General features: G+C 52.8%; 1 protein-coding gene across 30 annotated transcripts in view; it reads right to left on the bottom strand.

Moving 5' to 3' along the window:
* Positions 1 to 17,634, bottom strand: part of LRRFIP1 (LRR binding FLII interacting protein 1) — a 139,430-nt gene extending 121,796 nt beyond the window's left edge. For 10 of the 30 annotated variants that reach the window (XM_044380516.3, XM_044380537.3, XM_044380526.3 and 7 more), the window contains exon 1: positions 17,472 to 17,634. In XM_044380516.3, coding sequence (XP_044236451.2) covers positions 17,472 to 17,567 — 96 coding nt within the window. In that variant the 5' untranslated portion in view covers positions 17,568 to 17,634. The remainder of the gene's footprint in view (positions 1 to 17,471) is intronic. The other 20 variants (XM_057305977.1, XM_057305995.1, XM_057305925.1 and 17 more) reach the window with 3 other exon arrangements.
* Positions 17,635 to 26,193: the final 8,559 nt, after the last annotated feature.

The following is a 26,193-nucleotide window of genomic DNA, read 5'->3' as shown; positions in this document are numbered from 1 at the left end:
AAAGTGACAGTGAGTGAAGAAGGAAGTCATTGTTTTTTTTCTGCTCATTATGGAAGACCTTCATTCGAACAAGGACCCACTATTCAGCCTCTCCCCATCCCTCCAAAACCATAACCTTGTCAGCGTTATCCTCACTGCCTCCCTGGATCACACCGGGAAGGACCGAAGCCCCTCCCGGCCACACCAAGGAGCAAGCCGGAACGCTAGTGGAAAGCAGAAGGGGCTCCGGGAGCAGACAAGGAAGGTTTGGGGTGTCCATGTCCACAGCAGTGACCAGCCCTTGCACAGATGTCCTTGAGGCCCAGAGAGCCAACCAGCGTGCCGGCAGTGAGGGAAAAAGGCAAAGTCCACGGGGCTGGGCCAAGATCAGGCCATATCAGGCACCACCACACGCTCGAGGGCTTCCCAACCCCGACTCTCTGTTCATTGCTCACACCAAATAACCTGCTTTTCGTGTCCACACTTGGCAAAGAATTGCTGATCCACTGATGGACTTCAGGATGGCACAGGACATTTGCACAGCCTCTACATATCACTCTCAAATTTACTAATTATGGTGAACATTTCAACCTAGGATTACACCTTCTTTTAGGACGGGGAGCTGAAGTCCCCTCCCCAAGTGGGGGCTGCACATAGAGACTCACTTCCAGGGAACAGAGCTGGGAGGGGGGATACTACCCCTGCAGTGGAGGAACCTGGCCGATCCCTCCTCAGCTCAGTGGTCCAGGCTGACGTCATCAGTGATGACATGCACCACCTGCTGTGACGTGAGCAAGAGGGCACTTCACCTCCATGAAATTCTCCCCCCAGATCCATAAGCACAGTCTAATTAGGCAAATCCAAACTGAGAACATTTCACAGAAACGTCCACCTGCAGGCCCTCCAACTGCCTCTAACGCGCAGGCCGGTGCCATTCCCCTCCAGATGTTTCCAGTGACTTCGCGTGTGCACAGGGCTTTTTACAACCAGGGCGCTTACGTGAGGTTAAGGTCAGGCAAAGACGGCTATTTATTGCACCTGGCGGGGTTTATTAATACACCTAACTTCCCATAGTCCCAGCCCTGGTCCCAACAGGGAAGCCACACGATAGAATGTTCTGCAAACACGGTCCAAGTTTCTTCAGCCCCTGGTAGCGTGCCATCAACCCCAGAAGCGCTTTCCTGGACACGGCGCATGCCTTTTTTAGGGAACGCGAGCTCACTGTGCTGGCGATGCATGGCGCAACCCGATCGCCCGCGGGCCGTCCGGTGAAATCAAAGCCCCATCCCCAGGATCATTCAGAGATTCTTTCCAAGTGCACACATAACACAAAAAGTCACTGGAGAAGCACAAGAGAGAAAAGGTCACAAAGCAAAGAGCCGGAAAGAGGGAGCAATTGTCAGATAATCGGGGGAGGGGTAAAAAGCTGCCTGCTTGACGGCTCCTTCTAGGTCCTGCTACATGAGAGGGGGACAGGGAGGCTCCCTATGCTGGCCCCGGGGAGGTGGGACCACATGCACACGTCACAGACTCGACACCTGGCCAGATCAGCAGGCGAGATCCTGCTCGCCACGGGTCTCTGCTAAAGCTTCATTCACGCATAGGTGGCCCATGATGATCTTTGAAATCTTGCTCTAGTCTCAGAAGAAACTGAACTTTCAAATGTGACTGAAGTCAGGCTAATGCTATCCGTCCGTCCGTCCATCTACTCACTCACTCACCGGAACTGGGTGTGTGCCGTGTGCCCAGAGGCTGCCCCTGAGGGTGGGAGGCCACTCCAGGCCCTCGTCTGGTCGGGGGGAAGCCTCTCAGAAGGGGGCAGCTTCTCAACAGCAGCCTCGCCAGCCTGAAGGGCATGACAGTACTCGTGTCTGTGACCGCAACGAGTCACCCAGTCCTCGGGCACGTGAGCACGAGAAAGCCGCCTGTAACCAGGAACACTAGCGTCCACACTGCTCTTGAGCTCCGGAAGCCGACTCAGCAGCAGCACCGGCCCATCTGAGGCAGCCCTTCTCAATCTTCGGTGGGCATCGCAGCCCCTGGGGGGCTTTTCCAAGCACAGATGGCCCAGCTCACCCCCAAGGCTCCGAAGCAGTAGGAGAGATGCGGAGAAGCAGTATCTCTAATGCCTTCCGAGGGCTGTGGGTGCTGTGTCCGGAGGCCACGTTTTGAGGACCGTTGATCTGCGGTACCATCAACCGCCCTCAATTCCAGCCCAGTGTGATGTTTTCTCAAAGTTGGTCAAGCAACTCCACAGCTGCTTACTTCAAAGAGGCCATTGGGAACGTCCCTATCTGAGTGACTAGACCCATCCAGGTGGTTCCACCCCATGAGGGACCGGCGGTCTCGGCAGGTTTGCTGTGCAGTTAGCAAGAGAAGGCACAGAGCCAAATCGATGCCGTTTACTGAACGTCCTAATAAAGGTTGAAGAGTCCAGGGTCTTCCTTTGCTCTTGAGGAAAGGCTTGATTCAACAACGCCCATTGGGAAGGGACGGAACTGTGCAGTGTGAAGACTAGAAGCTGCTCTCCCATGAGATGGGGTCCTGTCACACTTATGCCTTCCCGGCACAGTGCAGGCTGCACACTGGGTCAGACCGCAGCAAAACTGAGGCATGAAGAGGTGTCAGTGAAAGCTGGAGAAGGCCTGGGCCCTTGCTGCACCCCCACCCCTTCCTGAAGAGACTGGAATGTATGAGTCTGTGGTCGTCGTGGTGATGGCGACCCTGGTTCTGTTTCCTCCTCCCCTTCACAAGGACTTGAAAGAATCAGGGGTCTGGAAGCCCGGAGAAGGACCGCCTGGGGACAGCGGCTCCTGTCCTCCCCTCCACAACTCCACCTCCTGCCTTCCCTGACTCCCACTGAAGCTTGCACCTGCTTCCTCCCCTACGTTTAGAAGAAAGCAACAGCACCATCAAAAGAGAACTAGAGGGTGCTCTGTGCAAAGAAAAATGCACAGCTCCCGGGGTCAATGAGCATCTGCTCCAAGTTCGGAAGCAGCTACAAACCAGCCTGAAACATCTAAGTGTTAAGTATCTTTTTTACACTTTTCTGACAGTAATACCACTGCCACCTTACATTTGCAAAGCCCTTGAGGCTCTGTGTGCATGACCTCAACTATCTTCTAGCTTATGCCTCATGCGAACGCTCCTTATAGTTAAGGAGACCAAAGCCGAGTGGGGCTTGTCTCCAGGCACCCTACCCCCACCCACTTTTCTAGTCAGGCAGCTCGGAGCCTGGAGCCTAGAGCCTGGAGCCTGGAGCTGGAACAGAGCCTGGAGCCTGGAGCTGGAGCCTAGAGTAAAGCCTAGAGCCTGGAGCCTGGAGCTGCAGCAGAGCCTGGAGCCTAGAGCCTGGAGTCTGGAGCCTGGAGCCTGGAGCCTGGATCCTGGAACCTGGAGTAGAGCCCAGAGCCTAGAATCTAGAACCCAGAGCCTAGAGTCTGGAACAGAGCCTGGAGCTGAGGGCGGGAGCCAAGCCTCTGTCTGTCAGTCCGGATCTCTGTAAATGTGGGTGGGTGGCAGGCAGGGGGCCACTGAATACACATGGTCTGTGGCCAGAATGACCCCTGCCTCATTTCCGACGGGGGTGTGTGAGGAGACGTGGGGGCCTTGGTGAGTGGCAGGAGTCCCTGTCCCAAGCATCTTGTGCGTATCCCTTCATCTGGTCCTCACAACCGCACATCATAGCCTCCACTTTATAGGTGGGAACACCAAGGGGCCACATAGCTTGTCCAAGGTGGCAAAGCCAGCAAATGGCGACACCAAGGCTCAGACCCAGGTCATCTGACTCAGAGCCCAACCCTGACCCTCTAGGCTGTATTTTCTCAAGGGTGTGCAAAATATCTCTCATCAAGGGAATCAGGAGGAAAATTTATTTCACTGGGTTTTTTTTAGGGTTTCCCACACTGCCATCCATTACTGAAAGTAGCTATCATGCCAAGAGAAACCCAAAAGCAAGTAACGCAGACCCGGCCTTGGCTGCACCGTTCGGCGTGACATCCGGGACAACCGTGGTTTGTGGGTGGTGCTGGCCTCTTGCTGATGAATTCTGACGAGGTTATCAATATGGAGACGGAACGACTCTATCTCCTGATCTACTCTGACAGTGGATGAGGCTTCAGAATTTAGGAAGAGTCATCAGTGAAAGCCACCCCATGTGATCCACGTGTGAATTCTGACAAAAGTAGACCCTACTACTTGGGAGAAAAATCCCACGCTCAAAGGTTTCCATATCGGTACGGAGACCAGTCACCGCCACACGCGGAGGAATTCCCCTTTCTGCTTCGACCTGCTTTCCCTCAGCAGGTGGTCCTGGAGTGGCTCCTGTATGCTGGGTTCAGGGGTCTCCCTGCGACGGGGCCTGGCGCAGCCCCCAGAGAGCGCCCCTCTGACGAGGAGACTAGAGCTGCTAAAGGAAACAGCAGCCTGGTGGATAAGTGTGACAGGAGGCAGAGCGGGGCACACGGACTGTGCACCTCAGGCCCCGCGTGGGACTGCACAGGCCTGAGACGTCCCAGGAGGAGGGAGAGCCAGCGGGTGAGGGTGGAGGGGACTGAGTGCTCCCTGAGGAGGCCTAGACCTCAGCAACCAATGAGCCTCATGTCACGAGGCCCCCAGCCACCACGTCTTCATCATGCACCTGTGGAACTTGGCGTCAAGCCAGCGAAGGCCCATGTCCCAGAGCCCCTGAGCAGCAGAGCTGGTCTGCTTCCACGTCTCCTGAAGAGATAAACCATCCATGGCGAACACGGCATGGGCGTAAGGAAGGAAGCCTGACGGTGTCTGTGAAATCCAATCACTCAAAAGTTTAAAAAGCAGAATACGAAACTAAATAAACAGAATTAGTTATTACTATTTCATAGATGGCACATATTATGTGTGTCAAAAAAGAGACAACAGGCTCAAAATGGAGTCACCTGTGCTAAGCTCCATGTCAGCAAACCAAGACTTAGAGCCCCACCTAACTGCATTTTCAGCCTCTCCCAGGAGTGTAACCTTAGTGGTCAGTCTGGAGTTGCCCGGTCAGCACCAGGGAGGTGACCCGTCGGCCAGGTCCCCGCCATCCCCCACACAGAGGAGGTCTTGCCTGAAACAATCCACTCTTCGCCAGAGACTTCCTTTTCCTGCCCCTCCGGCCCAGACAAGACTCCTTCCTTCTGCTCCGAGGGGCTACCTTTACTTCTAGATGGAACGCTGCCCGTTCGTGGATCACTGAATGAAGCTGATTAGGTCTTCACATGTACTGCGCTGGATTGTCTTTAACACACGTGATGCTCTTACCTCATTCTAACAAGCCAGTCACCAAAGAGTCTAGGGTATGGCCTGCCGAACTGCAAGGCTTGCTCCCACTCTGTCCTCCACTCCATATAATTATGAACCACCAGGTTCCATTTAGGGAAAGTTGGAAAATGTTTAGGAAAGAAAGAATACATTAAAATAGTGACATTGTTCACACACACACAAAACCCCCAAAAATCCAAGCAGAAAAGATCTATTAAGCCAAAAGGAATCCTAAAGCTGAATTTTCAGTTAAGGAGAGGGAGGGACAGAGCATGTTTTCCTTCACAAATTGCACATCACAATGGAAACCAGAGATCGAAGCCAGGGAGGGGACTAGGACTGACACAGGACATTATCATGGTTAAATCACTCCTGTCTCACCCCTGTAGCCTGAGGGGGACCCACACGCCTGGGGCCAAGGGCATGGAGAGGGCAGAGGGAAGGAGAAGGTTGGGACAGCTCCAATTTTCACACTCTGTCACTGGGAGAGAAGGGAGAGGTGGTCTGCACACCACTTTCACAAGAACAAGTGTCTGGGCACAGGCCAGGACCCCGCACAGGACCACGGTCTAGCGGTCTTATTTTAAGAAGTTCAGCTGTGAACAGCAAAAGCAACGTGCCTTTTAGGAAACATGGGGACAATTTTAATCCTCTGGAAATGTGCTGTCGCTGGTCTTCCTGCTGTCCCACATGAGCCCCCTTCTGTCTGGGGGGCTTCCTGGGAGGGACTCTGGAGTCCTGATGAGCCACCAGCACCCCCCCATTAGGGTGAAGTGGAGGCTTCCCTCCTCCCTCCTCCCGCAGCACACCTGGGATTTCGCGTGAGGGGGTGATGCAGGCAGGTGCACTCGCGAGGCCTCTGGCTCTCACTGGACAGTGCGGCTGCTTAGGCTCCCTGCCCGTTTGGGGACCTCGAGCCGGACAAAAGCATGATCCCAAGCCTGGGCCACTTTGTCCTGAGGTTTCTCCCTGGCGGCTCTCCTTCCCCCAGCCTGCGGGCACCCATGGACGTGCCACCCTTGGGGTTAGTGCGGGAGGGCAGACTCTGGTGCAAACGCCTGGCTCCGTGTCCAGACAGCTCCTGGCAGTGTTCCCCCGGCCTCGGTCTCCCCAGCATGAAGCCAGCAGGCAGGAGGCAGAGGCCTGGCACCTCACACTGGTCAGAATGCCAATCCTGGTGCCCCCGGACCTCTGGGCAGAGCCGGCTCTCAGCAGCTGTGAGCACCGAGCTATTGCTGGAGCGCACCTGAGCCATCGGCCTGGGGCCCTTTCCTGGAGCAAAGGCAGGTGTCTGCTGCGCCAGCACAGACTCAAGCCCTGCATCGCTGCCCTGCGGCCCGTCCTGCCTGCAGCATACCGGGGGTAGCCGGGAAAGGGTTTCTCCAATGGGCAGAAGGGAGACACTTGGCCCCATAGGATGTCACTCAAAAGACGACCTCTCAGCAGCTCCCGCCTCATGCCAACTGATCTCCCACAGGCAGGAGGAAGCTCATACCATACCTGAGGGGCAGGTCTGCTCCACCAGCCCCCTCGTAGCCGCCCCGCACCCCTCCAGCCCCCGCCCCCAACTTGACCCCGCTCTGGAATACAGCAGCGTCATCAAATATGCGGCTGATGTCCCAGCTTCCTGAGTCTGCAGCTGCTTCTGGAACCTTCTACCCCAGCCCTCCAGGGCATGGTGCACCTGCTGACGTCTGGGAGCGGGAAATGGGGAAACCGGGAGAACACAGGGGGGCCGGCCGGTGCTCCCTGTCCCTGCGGAACAGCCGTGCCCTGTGGACAAAGCAGCACCAAGGCCCTGTCTGTGGGGCCACGGTGAGTGGTGCAGCAGTGGGAAAAGGGAAGGGGCGCTTCTCCATGGGACCTTCTCGTCCCCGGCAGCATCTGCCAATGTCTGGAGCATTTCGGCTATCACTCTTGGGTAGGAGCCAGGAAGACTGTTAAATCTCCTTCAAGGCACAGGACAGCCCCCCAGCAGAGAGGGATCCCTCCAAACGTCCACAGTGCAGACGCGGGGACTCCCTGATGCACAAGAGAAGTAACAGAAGGACCCCCGCTTCCCTGCGACACACGCAGCCTGAGTGACAGATAGACAGGTCATTTAGTGGCTCCTGAGAGGTCAGAGAAGCCTGGAGAGAAACCCTACAAGACAAGGCCCAGGTGGGGGGCCCACTGCTTCTAGCATGTGGACTGCAGGTCCCGAGGCCAGGCTGCCGGAGGACGAAGCAGCTGGAAAAGTCTGGTGGCATCTTATTCTCGATTCTTAAATTCAAGGCCAAGAAGCAAAAGTGCCGTTGAAAACAGAAGGCCGTACATGTGCTCTAGACGCTAAGAACGCCCCGGGACCCTGAAGGTACACGTGGAGCTGAGGTGGCTGCTGTCCGTGCGTTCACTCGGCGTCCGCCTAGCCAGTCCCAGGGTCCTGGCCGCCCCCTGCACACGGGCACCGTCCTTCCCCGGACCACATCCTGACCCGTCAAGCAGTGCTGCTGGCTCTCTCTGGAGGTGGACCCAGCCCCCAGAAGGCAGGGGACCCCGGGGTTCAGTTAGCGCCTGTGTGTACCAGGCTGCCGGCTCAGCATTTCCCTGGCACCGCTCATTACTCGACCCCGTCCCCCCAACCCCGGGAATGTTGTTCCTCTTCCACAGACAAAGGAAAGGAGGCTCGGATACAGTAACGTCCTGTGGTCCCCCGACTTCAGAAGGCTGACGGTGCTCCTTCCACGGACCCGCAGTGTTTCCAGGTGGACTGGGTTCCGGCCGCAGTTGGCCAGTCCTGCCCCCAGGCCCCCAGCGCACTCCTCCCTCTGTGCCCGGTCGTGGGTGACATCCAGCCCTGCTCTGCACGACGGAACACTCCATCACACCATATTTCAGCAAAGAAGAAATCACTGTCTAAAGCCGTGCTGCCCGTTCGGCGGCCACGAGCCCTAAGTGGCTATTTCGATGTAAGTGAATCAAAATTAAATAAAATTCAAGATGCAAGGGGCGCCTGGGTGCCTCTTGTTGGCTGAGCGTCCGGGTCTTGATTTCAGCTCAAGTCATGTCTCCGGTTTGTGGGATTGAGCCCCGTGTTGGGCTCTGTGCTCAGCGTGGAGTCTGCTGAAGATTCTCTCGCTCCCTCTGCCCCTCCCCCTGCTCTTGCTCGCTCTCAAGTAAATAAATAAATAAATAAATAAATAAATAAAATCTTTAAAAAAAAATAAAGATGCATTTCTCAGGTGCACTAGCCACGGCACAGGTGCTGTACACCCACCCGGGGCTGGCGGCTACCATAACACGCAGCACGGACAGAGAGGACTGCCATCACTGCCACAGGTCCTACTAACCAGCACCGTTCTGGATGATTTTAAGACATATCTGGGATCATTTAAAGCAGTATCTTAGGGCATCCAGGGTGGAGACATGTTAGCTGCTCAGTCAACATGGAAATCCCATCTCTCTGTCAACCTGAAAAACTCCCCATCTTCCTTCATGCCTAAGGGATCTCATAGAAGAAGGAGAAAAATAGAAATAAAAGAAATCAAAGGTAATGGTAAAAAAAAATTGGATAACCTTATGAGATGGAGCTTAAAAGCAAAACAAAAAATTTAGATCTCCTGGTTCTTTTAGGTTTAAATATTCTCATGGCCACTGTGTGATTTTTCATGTACTCGCCCAAGCCAAGAAGTGGGTGGAAGCATTGTAATATCATACTCCAGCAGAGCTGCTGAACGGCTCTGGCTCTTACACATTTGCTGATCGGAGAGTTTACCTGCTGCCAAGACCATATCACATTCTGCCTACCTAAACTCTCCAGGTATTTTATGTTTGTTTTATATCTCAGATCTTAGAGAATTTTCCAAACAAATAAGTGAATTATCCTTGATGCATGAAGCTATGAAAATTTTATTTTTTATAACACCCTGTTTGCTCACCTAATTTGATACTTCATTCCACTCTCAATGAAAGAATATCATAATGACCGGTTCCATTGTCTGGGCTGTATGGACATTAGAGATTATTCTGTCCTGGTATAAATCTCAGATTAATTTTCAGCGTTCTTCTCAATGCTGCCACCCCCTTCACCGAAAACAGCGAACTCTATCTGTAGGCACAAAATTAGAGAGGTTTGGTTTGCTAGCATTAAGCAATATTCCCTTCCAACACTGACACTGTCCACTGGCCTGGTGGACGGGGTACCTGGGTTCAGAGCCAGGCTGTGTGCCAGTGCCTGAGGAGGCTGTGGGTGTGCCAGCACTTCAGCCGCCCTCCTGCACCCCCGGTGCTGTCCTGCTCACATCCTGTGGCACCTCCCCTCCTGGCCTCTGACCAAATTGTTCTCACAGTGTTTTAGTGCCTCATTCTCAGAGCTGAATGGACAGCCGAGGATCACCATGCATCTGGGAGGGGCTTCAAGATGAAAGATAGAGGCCGCCACAGACAAAGGACAAAAAGAAACAGACATAATACAGGGGACAAAAGAAAAGTTTGGGAGAAAACAACAACAACAAATTATATATCCTCAGAATGACAAGAAAAGGTGCCACATTTGTGAATCAGAGAAGATGCCATAAAAAAAGGAACAAAGAACGACAACCAAAAACTCCCACCTTTTAGAAATTAAGTACAGAACAGGTAAGTTTCGCAGAAGGCGTGGAAGATAAAGGTGAGTAGTCTGTAAATTATCACCAAGAGAAGAAAGTTGGGGGATGGGAATGAAAAGAAAGTTATTCCCAGCAAAGGAGCTGCTGTAAAAGAGAGCAGCAGAAATGGCAGGGAGGGGAAACAGAAAACTTCCTAGAACTTTAGCATACGTGTTTTCAGATCCAATGACCCCAATGAATGCTCAATAAATGGAAAAAACCCATCCAGAACACTAAAGATCAAGAGAAGGTCCTAAAAGCTTCTAGAGAGTAAAAGCAGAAATTATACAAGATACTGAAAATACACAATGCATCAAAATTCTCCAAGAAATCCTGACCTGAAGGCTGGAATAAAGTGGGAAAAAAAGGTGTTAAAATTGTGGTAGAAAATAACTTTAATTTTACTTTCTTGATAACTGTTAGTTTATTATACTGACTAGGCAATTTGGTCACATGGCTCAATATCCAAAGAGCATCAGGGGCCTGGGTGGCTCAGTCACTTGAGCCTCCAGCTCCTGACTTCAGCTCAGGTCATGACCTCAGAGTCCGGAGACAGAGCTCCCAGCAGGGAGTGTGCTTGGAATTCTCTTTCTCCCTCTGCCCCTCCCTCCCACTCTCTCTTTCTCTAAAAGAAAGAAAGAAAGAAAGAAAGAAAGAAAGAAAGAAAGAAAGAAAGAAAGAAAGAAAGAAAGAAAGAAAGAAAGAAAGAAATCCAAAGAGCATGAAAAGTGACACTTGACAAATCTACTTCCACTCACATCCCACACTCCTCTGGTCTCCCAGGGTTTCTTTGTGCCAATGCAGGCAAATCACCGCCTTTCTCACAGAAGGGACAGCGTGCTAGTTTTGTTTTCTGCAGATTGCTTCTTTCGGTTAATAATACATGCTGGAAATCATTTCAAAGAATACATAGAAATCTTTGTCGTTCTTTGGAAAATTATTTTTAACCTAGAACGCTATAGTCAGCCAAACCATCAATCAAGTCTGAGGGTAGAATAAAGACATTTTCAGACATGCAAACACTTGGAAAAGGCATTCTTTCTCAGGAAGCTACTGAAGGACGTGTTCCAGAAACATGAGAGAGTAATCCAAGGAAGAAGACAATAGAGCATCTGGCAAAGAGGGATCCAACAACAACAGACAACAACAGAAAAGTGGGGAACTCTCAGAATGGTGGCAAAGGGAAGGACAGCCGAAGTCCTGCGAGGCTCCAGAGGACACATGTCTCCGGGGGTCCATATCCAGGAGGGAATAAAGGGGAAATGGTAGGTTGTCTGGTTTGTTGAATCACACAGGACAGAGTACTGTGAGGGGTTCTGCTGGAAAGCTTTTGAACAACTGGGTGGAACAGATATGGGGAGAGAAGAGTAACTGGAAAAAAAAACAAAAAAAAAAACAAGTCATGAACTCCAGAGAAGACAGACAGCTGTCCAAGGACAGGAACGTCAGCGCGTGCTGCTGGGCTCTGCAGCCACACCACGTGTGACGTCACCATCACCACCCGCCTTTACAAGGCCCTGTTGTCGTGCTGAGGTCTTCTCACAAAAGAGCTCATTGACTCTCATAACCCCCGTGGGAAGTGCACTCAAAACTTTCCCATCTTACCTACGGGACAACTGAGGCACGAAGCGGTGAAGCCACTTGCCCGAGATCACGGAGCACGTGGCAGGACCAGGGTTTGAACCTGGGAATCTGACCCTACCAGCAGCCTACTCTCTGCCACTCTGCGGTTCTACGGCAACAGAGCTGTGGTGTGAAGACGAGGGGGGACAGACGTGGGGGGAGCGCCTGAGCAGGGCCCCATCCTCCCAGCCAGGAAGCCAGCAGTCCACGGTTACACGCGGGCGATCAATCAAGTGCACACCCATATTATTTATAAACATGGAGCTAATCGCCAGATCGTTCAGGGTCTTGTGAGGCCATTAAGAACGTGGCCTCTATGCAGTGATAGGAGAAGTCGCTGGGGAGTTTTAATTAGAGAGGCGACACGAGCTGACATATTTTAAAGGATCACCCAGCTGCTGTGTGGAGAATGGCCTGAGAATGTGGGACAAGGCTAAAAACACGTATTACCTTAGTTAAATAAACATTACATTTTGGAGGGAGAGACATAGCAAGGACAGAAGAATACGGACTCTCGAATGCAACGTCAAGCCCGATGGCCAGAGGTCGGGGGGGGGACAACAGTCCCAGAGACGGGAAGCAAGTCGGCTTGACTGCAGGACACGGCCGGTAGTTGGGCCTTGGATGGAGCCAAGAACTGGATCCAGAAGAGGCAGCAGTGGATACTGAACGGGCACCTTCTTAGTTACCTTAGGCAAGTCACTAACACCAGTGAGCCCGCTTCTCTACGTCAAACAGACAGTCCAAACTCTGCTGGTGGGACTTCAGGTAATTACGGGGGAAGCTTCTGGGAGCGTCTGGCACCCTGCAGGCCTCCGAAGCAACCTCAGTTCCCACCCGCCCCCTTTCCAACCCCGTACCCTGAGAAGGCTCATGAGCGACAGGCTCAACTGGAATCCAGGTCTCCTGATTTCTACCCGCTGTGCCGCCTCTCATGCCACCCACATACAGATCACAGCCCTAACCAGGAAACCAGTGCATCACGAGGGTCCCCAGAAGGGGGGAGGGAGACAGCTGGCTCTCTGACAGAAATAGCTGTGGGGCGGGGCCCGCAGGCCATCAGCCACCAGCGGGGGGGGGGGGGGGGGGGGGGGGGGGGTCCACAGCTGAGTTTCTGATTCCACTCCAACCAGAACCATCTTGTTGGGAATCACCAAGACGGCCCAAGGTCACGGGCGCCGCGTGCAACTCCCCGATGGCCCAGACCCAGTGGGAAGAATCCGCCATGAATGCTTGACTTGTCACGTTCCCAGGGCTCATTGATGGCCACCAGGCTGCACGTGTCTGTCCTAGGATGATGAGCTCGGGAAGGGCCTGACTGTGTTCGGACTGGGGGCAGGACAGCTCTTCCTGCAGTGGTCGGCGTCTGACTCCCCTCACCCCTTCCCACTCCCGGGAAGAAGAGGGCGCGACAATGTCCCCACTCGCAAACCACTGACAACACCGATGACACTGTCCAGTCCATGGCCGCTATGTTTCCAGCTCCCGGCCCCCCTCAGAAAAGCAACTTCACCTGCAGCAAAGGCACGGGGGGACAGTTCGGCTGTCGCAACAAGGGCATGTGCAGGTACATGCTGGTCTCTGTCCCCTCACTGAGGGCCGGGGACGGCACCGGGAGACCACGAGCGAGCGTCATGCCAGCGGTGGGCTCGCTCCTGGGCTGCACCATCCCCGAGGCGCAGATCTGCCAAAAGCCGGAGGACGGTGAAGCGGAGGCTGCGAGCTGAACCAGATTTCCAGGGCCGCTCTGGAAGAGACCTTGTGCACCCACCCCCGGCTCGGCCCGCGGACACCTTGAGGCGTCCCTCAAGACAAGCTGGCCTCTGGAGGCTATCTGGGAAGGGTGGGGTGAGGGGCCCCGGCGGTAACATGAAAGGGGTTTTGGGATGAGAACGTCCTGTATGACCGGAACCACCCAGAATGAAGCACGGGGTCGTCCGAAGTCGGGGTCCCCAGAAGCAGAGCCTGAGGCAGGGGTTTGTCTGCGGGTCTCTGTCTGGGGAGCACAGCCAGCAGAAGAGGGGCGAGGGGAGCGGCAGGGGCAGGAGGCGGCCTCCGCTGCAGTGTGCCCTCAGCCCCGTCCCCCAGGGAGCCTGGAGCGGGGAGGGCACCAGACTTGGTTCCAACTTGAAGCGAGGGGAGGGGACACTTTATATCCTCACAGCCCTCAGGCAACAGCTGCAGGCTGCCTGGGGTGGGGGTGGGGCCACACCCCTCCCCCACAGTGACTCCTGGGTGGCCAGGGGCGCCTTTCTCCTGACAGGGCAGCTGTGAACCCCGACAGCCGACAGCCGGCGCGCACAGGTCGGGGAGTCAGCACCCGCCGTAGGAGGGAGCTGGGTGGCAGCGTCTGCGTCCAAGGGACAGCGTCGCAGGGGGTCGGCCTTGGCGAGGAGGCCGTGGGGACAGTCATGAGGAGGGCACCGTGCTCTGAGCAGGGCAGGGCATCGGACCCGGCCGGGGTGGCCACAGGGATGACTCCCTCACCACCGCGGTTACGGCCCGCAAGTTCGTTCCTAAGGCAGCTTGCGTGTTATTATTATTCTTTAGTTCCGCGGTCACTGTCCGTGGGAGAGGCGTGCTGTGCCTGCCGCAGGCGTCCTGACAGCAGCACCGGCTCCCTCGGCGGCCCAGCGCTGACTGAGAAACCTGGGATGCTACCAACACCTTGAGGCGAACGTTAAACACGGCGGGAGCGAAAACACATCTGCTTTCACAACGCCGGCCCCAAGGTGTGAGAAACACGGCTCACGCCTAAGAGCGTCTCCAAGCGCTCACTGGGCCTTTGTCCTGACAGCCTCGTGCCCGGATTCCACCTCGGAAGCAAGGACTTGTGCTAACGCACCTAGTGCTTTCAAGCGCCAAGTCCATTTCCTATGAACCGGCCTCCGGGTAAACCACAGCGTGACTGCACAACTAGGGACGTGTGCGCTTGCCCCGGTCAGGGTGTCGCTTCCGAGCTCCCCTCCAGGCCCTGACCCTGCCCGAAGGCTCTGCTCATTCTCTAGAGGACGCCTTCCCCCCCGCCTGACCCGTGTCCACCCACCCCTGCCACCTTCTGAAACAGTCCCCAGTTTTCACGGAAGCCCCCTCACCTCCCCAGGGGCTTCAGAGGCAGCAGCCAACTTCCCCCATTTCCAGGATGGGCCTGACGGGTCACAGGTCGGCCTCCCCCCGCCCCTGCACACCCTCGCCCAGGGACTGGTGTGGGCGGCTGAGTCAACAGTCCTGCTCACAGTTTGGCTCAGGGGTAGCCAGGGAGCCGCGTGGAGATTTGTCAGGGAAGATACTTAAGATACTTCTGGCTCTCAAGAGAGAGACTGGCGTGGGCTCATGGGGGGCAGTGTGGGAACACGGCAGGAGCAAGTCAGCCTGGAGGCGAGGCCACCCAAAGAGGACAGCGCAGCAGAGCCAGCGGCAAGGTGCTATGCAGAGAAGCAGCCTCTGGTGGGGCTGGCCAGGAATCTGTGCTCCAGCCAATGGAGCTCGCCTTGTGGAGGCCAGTCCAGGTCAGCGTTTCTGTCACTTCAAAGTAACTCAAAATGCCACTTCCTCCAGGAAGCCACCTCTGATTGCCATTCCTAGTCCTCTCAATAAACTGGAACTCTCTTATTCCCAAACTTTCAGGGCACAATGTCCATGGCCTTTTAATATCAGATCTCTTCCCGTCTCCTGTTACTGTTACTGATCTACAGGTCAGACCCCTCTCTGACCCAAGTCCTCACGGGTGGATCCTCTTCAGGTCCATCCCTGAGGCCCAGTCTCCCTAGGACACGCGTTTGGAGAACATGGCACACACCTGCTGAATCAATGAGCAAATACGAATGTACTAAACTTAAGACAATCTTGTTAATTTTTATAAGAACTCAAGAACTTGATGGTGACCAGATACTTGCCATTTGAATCGTGATTCTAATTTTTACAGTTGGGAAATATAATTCAGCGTGCGGTAAAACATAAAATGTTGCACCTGCTCCCTCCAACATTACAGATACCTGCCACTTGGCACTTGTAACAAGCCAGTCTGTGGTTGGTTTGATGGGGATGATAGGTGGGTGGGGCTCACACTTACCTGGTTACTCACTCAATGGACGCTAGTCATTTTCTGTAATCCTGACTGCCAAGGGGGATTTCTTTCCCGCATTTTAGAGACAAGAGAACAGACACTCAGGGGGGTTGAATGACTCACCTCCCCGGGATCGCATAGCTCCTACATGAGGTGTGTGTACTTTCACAGCCCTGGACTGACTCCGCAGTCTGAATCTGTCACTGCCTGCCACCGTCTCCCTGGCTGGGGGGGCAGGGCCACGGGTCCCAGTCCTCGGGACCTCAAGGATGTCAACCCAGGGAGCATCCCTAGCCTTTGCTTCCAATCCAAACCAGCAGATAGGAGGTAGACTTTGGGAGCTCTCATTCTTCTCGTTCCTTTGTCCATACGCGCCGACAGAAAGACGAGGCCCAGGGATCATCGGTCACCTCTGGCCTCCCAGAGAACACTCGTTTGGTCTTACGGTCAATTACATACCTAAGTGACTGTCCTCACAGGGGTGGGGATTATATCTAAGCTACTACATTTAGCCAATGTCTTTATTTAGCCAAATGTACTTTAAATCCTGGTACTTCTTTTGTTTGTTAATTAACGTAACACACTTCGGAGCACCTACTGCATGCCTGACTGTGTGGAGCTCCGGGGAAACAAAAGTGAGAAAGATCGCCTGGCTGGGTGTCACCTCCTATGGCGTGAGCAAGTGATGCTGGGGAGACGTGACTCCCACGCCAGGTGTAGGGAGTGAGAGCTAGAGGAGCCAGGGGGTAGCAGGGAGACTTTTCCTGGGGGTGGGGGGAGGTCTCACAGAGGACTCCAATCTGCAGTGGGTTTTAAGGGATGTGTAAGAGTTTGCCTGGAAAGCCCTTTTCCTTTTCTGCAGAGAAACACCAAAGTCTTTATCCATTTCAATATTCAACAAATATTGATTGACAGCCCTATGTCCATAAAAGCAAAATCGAGTATTGGCAACTAAAAACACCTAAGAAGTGGTTATAGAGTGGACCTCAGTAAATAGCTGACTGACGCAACCAGAGCCCACAGCCTAAATGGCCTGAAGTTTTTCCACGTGAGAACAGTGTGGTATGCAGACGACTCCACACCATAACGGAACACTTGGAAGGGGGTGTAGGACGAGGGAAGAGCTGCATCCGTATGGTTAGCACACACACAGGACACTGAAAAGGTACCAAAGGGTATGCCAGAAAAATCAGGCGTCCTTTGTCCCTGAAGCCCAATGGGCTCCGCGTCCGCAGGGAGCTGCCGAGGCCAATCCCAGGGTCAACCTTCCCCTGTCACCGGTTTGTTTCACCTGAAGGCTGGGCGCACAGCGCTCCTCTAATTTGCCACACTTCAAGTTCACCACCAGCCTTTCAAATAAACTGCCCACAAAACTTGGATGAAAGCCCCTCAGTGCGCCTGGACCCGTTTTCGCTCCAGAAACAAGATTCACAGTAACCTCAAGCTTGTGCCCAAGCTGCACCTGCGTGGGAATCGATGACCCATGGTCACAGACAAGAAACAGGCCTTTTAGCCAGCGCCATGTGGCCTCCGGGGACTGTCCATGGGCCTCTGGGGGGGGGGGGCGGTAGGCACCAAGTGGCACGACCCCACCAAGCGGCACGACCAAGCGGGGCGTTCGCCCCCGACCCTGCGGGCCACTCCTCCCCCCCACCCCGCGCGCCGTTCCCCCAGCTCCGCTCCCCGGGGAGGAGGGGGCACAGTGGCCCAAGGGAGCCAGGGCGTGGGGAGGGGTCAGCGTCGCCAGCCTGTCCCCAGGCTCCCGAGGACCGGCGGTCCGGCCCGCCGACATCCCGCCCCCGCGCCGCCGGCGGACGTACAGAGCGACCGACCGCTGCGCGACCGCTGCGGCTGCGCCCCCGCCCGCCCCCCGCGCCGCGGGCCCGCCGGACGCCCACCTCCCGCGCGATCTGGTTCAGCGCGTCGTCCTCCGCCGTCAGCCGCTCCCGGTTGGGGAGCCGCTTGCGCCCCGAGCCCTGCGTGCCCATGTCCATCGGCCGCGCCGCCCGCTGCTGCCGCGGGGCCCGCCGCTCCCGCCGCTCGCGCCCCTCTTGGGCCGGCCCAGGCCCCGCTCCGCCCCTCCCTCCGCCGCGGCGTCATGGCGTCAGCGGCGCGGGCCGGAGACGCGGGGACACGCCGGAGGGGGGGACGCGGGGCCGGGGGCGCGCGACACGCCGGACGGTGGAGGAGACACGGGGGCTGGGGCGCGGAGACACGTCGGAGAGGGAGACGCGGGGCCGGGGCGCCGGGGGCACGCAGGAGGGGGGACGCGGGGGTCGGGGGCGTGGCGACACGCCGGAGCAGGGGGTACACGGGGCCCGGGGCAAGAGGACATGTCGGAGCAGGGGACACCGGGCGCCAGGGAGCTGCGGAGACTCCAGGAGACGGAGACAGGGGCGCGGGGACGTCCGAGGAGGGGACACGAGGACCTGGCACCGGGGACCTGCGGGGACGCCAGGGGCTGGGGGCGCGAGGACGCCAGGTGGAACTGGGCAGGGGGTGCTCGGGGACGCCAAACGTGGAGAGAGCGAGGGGTTTGGGATGGCTGGGGGTTGATGGCCCAAGGATGCGGAGGTGACGGGCTGGGGGCCCAGGTGGGTAGAGGGGGCGAGGGAACGCGGAGGGTTCAGAGGCCTGGAGGCCTGGGGCCGGGGGTGGGGGGTGCGGCACTGGAGGGTGAGTCCTGCGAGTGGTCGTGGACCACCACCCGCTGCAGGGCAGCGGCTCCTGGTGCAGCTGGGACCTGGGCTGGGGCGCTCTAAGGCTCCTGGGAATGGTGTTGCCGAGAAGGGTTTTGCGGGGAGGAGTGAGTGCAAAGATGTGGCTAGGATGGGTGCCCCAATGAGCTGGAGTCAGGCAGTCACCCATGGGGTCAGAGGCAGACTCCGGGGTCAGGTCCAGGGCTGTTCAGATCCACTGGCAGCTACCAGACCCTGATGTTGGAGCTCCTGAGCTTGGTACACATCCAGAGTCATCAGGTGATGTACACGGTTCCTTCTTCACTTGCTTGTCCTCTGCGACTTACACTTCACTCCTGTGCCTCCAGCTGTTGAAAAGGAATGAATTTGGGGCACCTGGGTGACTGCGTCGTTAAGCGTCTGCCTTCCGTTCAGGGCGTGATCCCAGGGTCCTGGGATCGAGACCCACATCAGGCTCCCTCCTCCGCTGGGAGCCTGCTTCTTCCTCTCCCACTCCCCCTGCTTGTGTTCTCTCTCTCGCTGGCTGTCTCTCTCTCTCTCTGTCAAGTAAATAAATAAAATCTTAAAAAAAAAAAAAAAAAGAAAAGAAAAAAAGAGGAATGAATTTACCTCCCACACTCTAAAAATGGATTTTAAAATAAATTGGAGAATCAGATAACGTTCACAAAGCCATTGCCTTCTTGGCCATGGTAATGATGCAAGTAACTGTTACCTGTCAGTACTGAATTAGAAAAGAGGAAGGTGCTCGTCCCATAGTTACTGGGATGTTTGGATGTTTGGGGTATGGGGAGATCTTTAATGGGCCAGAGGAAGAATGGGAGGGAGGGGGCCACACTGAAGTCACTTGTGTCTCTCCCCCACCCCCACCAGAGCCCCACAGCTAAGTACAGTGAACATTTTGGTATATTTCTAACCAAGTGACTGTGACCAGGTTGGTTTGGGTTCTTAGGAAGTAACTTGGAAGCTGAATGGAGCAGGGAACAGATAGGGGACCCTGCAGTAGCAGGGAAAGTTGATGAGGTTTTATTGCTGGAAAACGCCAGTGAGAGAAGGACACAGGAGGGAGGAGAGGAGCTGATCCAGGTGCTCAGCACACCTGAGCGGACTTCAGGGCAGTGGGTGGACAAGGCAGACAAAGCAGGTGTTAGGGTAATGACCTTGTTCATTACCACATTCCCAGAGCTTACCCATACCTGACACATTGTAGGCACTGAGGACATGTCTGTTGATTGAATCTCCTGTACCATATTACACCACTTAGAACCCCATACTCCCTGGATGACATAACCCTGGCTGGAGGATACCATCTCTTGCTCTGCCCGTAGCCTTACTGGAGGTGGCTCGCCACTTCCCCATGATGCATTGCGGGTGACTGTGTGTGTTTGCTCAGGCTGATTCTCATTCCCATCACTTCACTCATTCATTCACTCACACCTGCTACCTGGCAGGTGCCGTGCTGGAGGCTAGGGCATAACCGTAAAGGACATGGCCCCTGCTCTCTTGGGACTTACCTAAGATACCTGGAACTCCTTATCTCAGGCCCCATTAAAGCCTCCTACGTCTCCTTTCTAGAAGAAGCCTTCCCAATTCCCCAAGGCTGTCCCTCCTTCCCTCATTGTTCTTCATCAGAACTTTGAGCCAGTTTTTATTCCAGCACTTACATTCTTCTGTAGCGGTCTGTTGACATGAGGAGGGCAGGGACAGACCACGTCTCGCTCATCCTTTTGTCCTCACTGGGGATTGGATGTGCTGCTGCTTCATTGTAATGGGAACGTACGGCTGAACTTGGGGAACTGAATCTAGTCCTCGACCTTCCTGTTCACTGTCCCTATTGGCTTTTGTCAGAGACAGGGGACTCTTTCCCTGGGACTGGCCAGAGGTGTTTCTAAACATTCCCAGTGCCTAGGCAGTGTTCTCAGACACCAGGGTGAATTTTGTCCCCACCCCTCCTCGTCACCCCCCATCCTGAGGAAAGCCACCTCTTGGGACTCGTCTGAACCAGTGTTGGTAATCTTCAGTCCTATGACCACATGACCTCCCAGACCGCAGTCCAGGTGCTTTTTCCTCCTCTCTGGCCATGTGCTCTCAGACTGGCTGGTTGTCCCTTTAGAATCAGTGTTCACCTTTAAGTGGAAATGCTAATGCCTGCTTTGTGGGGGCGATGGGGGGGGCAGTCCATATAAAGAGTATTTCCGGGCATGACACACAGGCCATGAGTAAATGGTCCCTCCAGGTCCTGGCCCTAAAGACCTGGGTCTGGAATGAATGGTGGGTGGCAGCTCCTGCTGGGCATGGCGGGGTGGGGGTGGGGGGCAGAGATATTAGGCCCCTTTGTGGTCTCCCCTCTTCTCGTGGTGCCCCTTGGAGGGAGGTAGAAAGCTATGAGATCTCATCCATCCAGGCTGAGCCCCAGGCTCACCAAGAAGCTGAAACGTTCTCAGCCCTGGACCCTGGGCCTCTCCTGCATGGTCATCTGGGAACCTCGTTCTACCTAGAAGAAGTCTCCGGGGTTGGGCCACGACCGCCATGGAACCCCCCCCCCCATGCAGTCCTTTTCCTGTGCTCCTACTATAGCTGCTGGCTTGGCCCATGAGGGTTATTTCAGAGCAGGAGATAGAGAACAGGCATCACAGGTCCCACATCCAGGCCAAGAGAATCGGTATGTTCATCTCCAAGCCTGGTGCAGAGGTCCTTCACGAAGAAACAGATGCTACATTCAGGAAGGGTCCGTGACAAAGTAGTGGTAGCCAGGGCAACTTTGGTAAGGGGCATCCCACAGTGGAGCCCACATGGAATTTCCATCCTCGGCACAGTGTTCCCTTTGTTTGGGGACCTCACGAGGCCAGCCTGCGGGCTGGCTGGAGGAAGAAGTTAATGAGCACCTCTGGGGGCGTCATCCAGCCTGCAGGCCCTCCGTGGGAGGTCACGTGGGCTGAGAGGTGACTCACTCAGGTCCCTTGAGCAAGACTTGCTTGCGGTTCTGCCCCAAATTTCTTTGACTTGTATTCTGGCCCTGCTCTTCCAATGAACGTGGGATGGCATGACCTCACTTGGGGGACAGCTAGGGGAGAATTACATCCCCTCACAGGGATGGCTTGAAAGACAGTGGATAGAGCGTGGAGCTGCAGTCATGCTCGGAACAGGCTGGCTGAGGTCAGAATCGACACGTCCTATGCTTGGGAGGTGACTGGCTTGTCTCCAGGGGCCAGGTGGCCTTTGTTTCCTCACTTAGCAGCTTGTGCACAGCATCCCCAAAGTAGAACATTGGACCACTACCCACTTCCAACCCGGTTTTGCCATTTCCAGTTAACTTTTTCATGTCTCTCGAGGTTGAAACTTTAGAATCATCTTGGATTCCTATTTCTCCCCTAACCTCGGATTTATTCTTTCCTTCCTTTCTATCTGATCTTTTCCATCCCCCTCCAGCATCTCTTCTGACACTGATGGTCTGTATCTGGCTCACCTTATCACACCTGTGGATTACTTGCCGTGAATCATTTCTTGGACTTGGGGTCTCCAGGGTGGCATGCACAAGAGAATCCACTGAGACACAGGAAGAGTAGGATACTAGAACTTCTATAAATATGTATTTTAAACTAAAAATAAAAATTATATGTCAAATATTAATTTGATATTGTGGCCCCATAATTTGACATGAGCCCCTATATATTGATATTTGATACATAACCTCACTTAAGTGGCCTCATGTCGTGTCATGATGATGCACAAAGTATTCCCAGGTGCTGGTAGCAGCATTCTCTCTCATGAGATCATTTTCAGAGTATTTTAATGTATCTGAATTAGCAAGGTTAAATCGATTTATGGATTACACAAAATAGTTTTTTTTTTAAGATTTTATTTATTTATTCGACAGAGATAGAGACAGCCAGCGAGAGAGGGAACACAAGCAGGGGGAGTGGGAGAGGAAGAAGCAGGCTCATAGCAGAGGAGCCTGATGTGGGGCTCGATCCCATAACGCTGGGATCACGCCCTGAGCCGAAGGCAGACGCTTAACCGCTTTGCCACCCAGGCGCCCCTACACAAACTAGTTTTAACTAAAACTCAAAAAGTAAACCAACGGCTTCAAAGGATTTAAAAGATTCTTTGAAAAATAATCCCCCCAAATCATAAGCAAACAGGAAAACAAGATACAGATTTCTTAATCCAAGTAGAAGCTGTTCATTGACCTCAATGTAAGGTTAGTAGATATGGTGAAAGAGTTAGTAATTATTGTAATTATCAGAAACTGTGAAACTTAATTTACATTTCTTATCATTAATGATTAGCTTCATTTTAAGTGGATGTTGTTCCTTAATTTACTAACCAATGGTGATAGATTGTGAAAATAATTTATACATAAATAAATATATAAATATTTATAGGGGTATTTAAAAATATTTAGTGATTGAATTCATGGTAATAAAAAAGTCTGGGTTCTAGACCAGTAAGTCTTAAATTTGGGGGGATTGTGAACTCCTTTGAGAACCTGATGAAAACTGGGTTCCTCTCCCCACTCCCCACAAAAAGGCATGTGAATAGGAAATTTGAATACAATCTTAAAGGATGATACTTTGAAGTTGTCCTGAGCCATTTGACTCCTATTCTATTGTCCCCATTCAAGCTTTTCCACCTACTGGGTAGGATCATCTTCCAAAATATCCTTGGCATGTTGCACACTCTAGACTCTAGAGCAGCTCCCTACTATGGTGGCTGGTCTGGAGCATCCCAGTGGGTGTGACTTGTGTCACCGGTGAAGTAGGACCAATGATAGTTGAAATGCTGAAGTTCGTGAAATCATTTGCTCTAAGTGATGTTACCATAGTAATGTCATCCCCACCTAGTGCTCCCCAGTGGCAGGAATTTTGCACAAATAAGGCACTTTGGTAGGAGGACATCACACCTGGGATAATTATGTGCATGTGTGTCTCTGGGGAGAAAGTTGAGGGTGGCTGTCCTCCTACACACAGTGTCAGCTCCTTAGCCAGCCCCTTGGAGCAGCTCTGCCAGGACAGCATTCCCAAGACCTGGGACCGCGGTTGCCTTTTCACAGCCCAGAGAGCCTTGTTCAAGGTCATGGACCCATGAGTGCTCAGAAAACGTTTGTGGCTTGATGGTATAAAGAGCCCTTCCATAAGGTGCCATATGAAAGAGGATGTGAAGACCAATTTCCTTTTTACTTGTAGAGGAGAAATGTTACAGATACTTACTGACAAGCAATGGAATACATTTTCTCCTAGCATGGGATTTATTAACTATACTTCAAGTGGTTTTAAAAATAGGTGTCAGAGGACTTTTAGATTCTAGCAATGGAGACAAAGCTTATATTAAACTAATCTTTCTGCCAACGATAATTACAAACCTCAAACAAAATATAAAATATAGCCATTCTCAGGCACTGGAGAATCATCAAACTTGATGGAGACGGGAGTGGCTATAACCTGCGGAGTCAGGGCAGTAAAAGAAGTGACCATATGTCCCCAGAGGACATTCTCGGGCTTCAGGGTGCCCTGGGGATAGAACTGAAGATCGGTTGGACTGAGGAGCTAGATGCTAAGATCGAGGCTAAAGTACAGCTGGGAATTTAGTGAGGAAGTCCCAGAGAAGGGGCTGCAGAGAGGACCAAGCTTTGGGATCTGCATACAAACTTATTCAGAACCCACAGCCGAGTCCTGAAGTAGGTGTGAGGTGAGACTCCAAGGCACCCAGAAGAAAGCAACAGCTGGGTTGAGCAGAGGTTCTAGCAGCTGCCTAGTGCTGGGGAGATGAAGTAGGAATTCAGGTCCTACCAAGTTACAAGGATATGGCAAACACCTTGAGCCTTTCACTGAAACTCCAGAAGGACCCCTTAAGACCACATTCAAGGACTAAGGGTTATGACAGGAAAATCAAAATACCACACTTACTGGAGCAAAGCCTAGAACTGAGTCTCAGCAAATCAAGGTGACACGGGATCAAGGTAACTGTCTGCTAGAAGCAAAGTCAGCACTCTTCAAAAGAAGATAATGGAATTCAGAGTCGCTGGTGGGTGCTGCCCACTGTGTACAGCACAACTAAAGAATTCCTAGAAAGAAAATGTGACTCAGGAGGAAAACTAATTGGTCAGGAGAGCCTCACACATGACCCAGACAATGAGATTAGCAGATGAGTAATATGAAAGAACAGAAGGATGGGGATAATGGATGAAGTGAGAGGAAATTCAGGAAGGATTTAGGAACTCCAAAAATGAACCAAATAGAAATTGTAGAACTGGAAAATATAATATTTGCAATTAAAAATTCGTTGAATAGAATGAATAGATTGGATAACGTAGAAGAAAGGACACTGAACTGGAGGAATGGTCAATAAAATTACCCAAACAGAAGGACAGAAAGAAAAAACATTTAAAAATCCCCAAATAAGCAGGTCCCAGGGATTCAGGCCACCGCAGTGGTCAACTGACTTTTGATAAAGACACCAAGATATTTTAATGGAGAAAGGAAAGTCTTTTTTTAGTAAATGGGGGCGGGAACAACTGGTATCCATAGGCAAAATACAGCTTGACCCTCACCTCACAACGAACACAATAATTTAATCACAGATTTCAGGCCTAACCCTAAAAGCTAAAGCTATAAGATTTCTAGGAGAAAAATGGAGGAGAGTATCTGTGAGACCTTGGGGTAGGCAAACATTTCTTAGATAATGTACACTAATCATCAAGTACAAAATTGATAAATTGGATTTCATCAAAATTAAACATTTGTGCTTATTTAAAAATTCAATTATGAAAATGAAAAACGAGCCACAGTCGGGGAGAAAATATCCACAGTGCATAGATGTGACAAAGCACTTCTATCAAGAATATATAAAGACTTCTACAAATCAATAAGAAAAAGTATAGAGATGAATTCTTTAAATAATGGGCAAAAATTGTGGACGGCAGTCTGGACGTTTCTCAAAAAACTGAAAATAGAAGTACCCTATGATCAAGGAGTCACACTACTGGGTATTTACCCAAAAAATACCAGGGCACTAATTCAAAGGGATACATGCATCCTCATGTCTACTGCAGCATTATTTACAAGAGCCAAACTATGGAAGTAGCCCAACTGTCCATGGATAGATGACCGGGTAAGGAAGATGCGGTGCATACATACACGGAATATTATTCAGCCATTAAAAAAGAATGAAATCTTGCCATTTGCAACAATGGTTGGAGCTAGAGAGCATAATGCTAAAAAAATAAGTCAGTCAGAGAAAGACAAATACTGTATGATTTCACCCACATGTGGAATTTAAGAAACAAAACAAATCAGCAAAGGAAAAAAGAGAGAGAGACAAACCAAGAAACAGACTCTTAATTCTAGAGAACACACTGATGGTCACTAGCGGGGAGGTGGGTGGAGGGCTGGGTGAAAGGGGAGACGGGGATTAAAGAGTACACTTATCACGATGAAAAAACTAAAATGAAATGATTGCAATAAACAAATAAATGATGGGCAAGATTTGTAGGCTTGCACAGACACCTCGTATAAGAACATACACAAATGTTCTAACTGGAGAGGGGCTCAGCATCCTTCTCATCGAGGAGACGCAAAGTAAAACCAAGTCATACACCACTTCCCCCCCCCCCCCGTTGGAATGTCTGCAGTGGAAAAGACTGGCAAGAGCAAGCGTGGCTGAGGATGCCGAGCACATGGGACTCTCAGACTTTGCTGGTGGGAGGGTAAATCGTGAGCCACTTCGGAATGCTGTTCTTAGAAGCATAACCTACCCTGTGATCCAGTCGTGCAACTCCTCGGTGTTTACCCACGGGAAGCTGAAAACACGTCCACAAGAAGATGTGTACAAGAATATTCTTCGTAGTCGAAAGCTGACAACCAAACCAGTGCCCATCAACGCGGGAATGGACAAGCACATTGTAGAGACAGAGGTAACAGCACTC

Source organism: Ursus arctos, unplaced genomic scaffold, assembly GCF_023065955.2.
Source record: "Ursus arctos isolate Adak ecotype North America unplaced genomic scaffold, UrsArc2.0 scaffold_1, whole genome shotgun sequence".
NCBI lineage: Eukaryota > Metazoa > Chordata > Mammalia > Carnivora > Ursidae > Ursus > Ursus arctos.
Note: the sequence above shows the minus strand (reverse complement) of the source record. Positions and strands in the feature narration are given on the sequence as shown.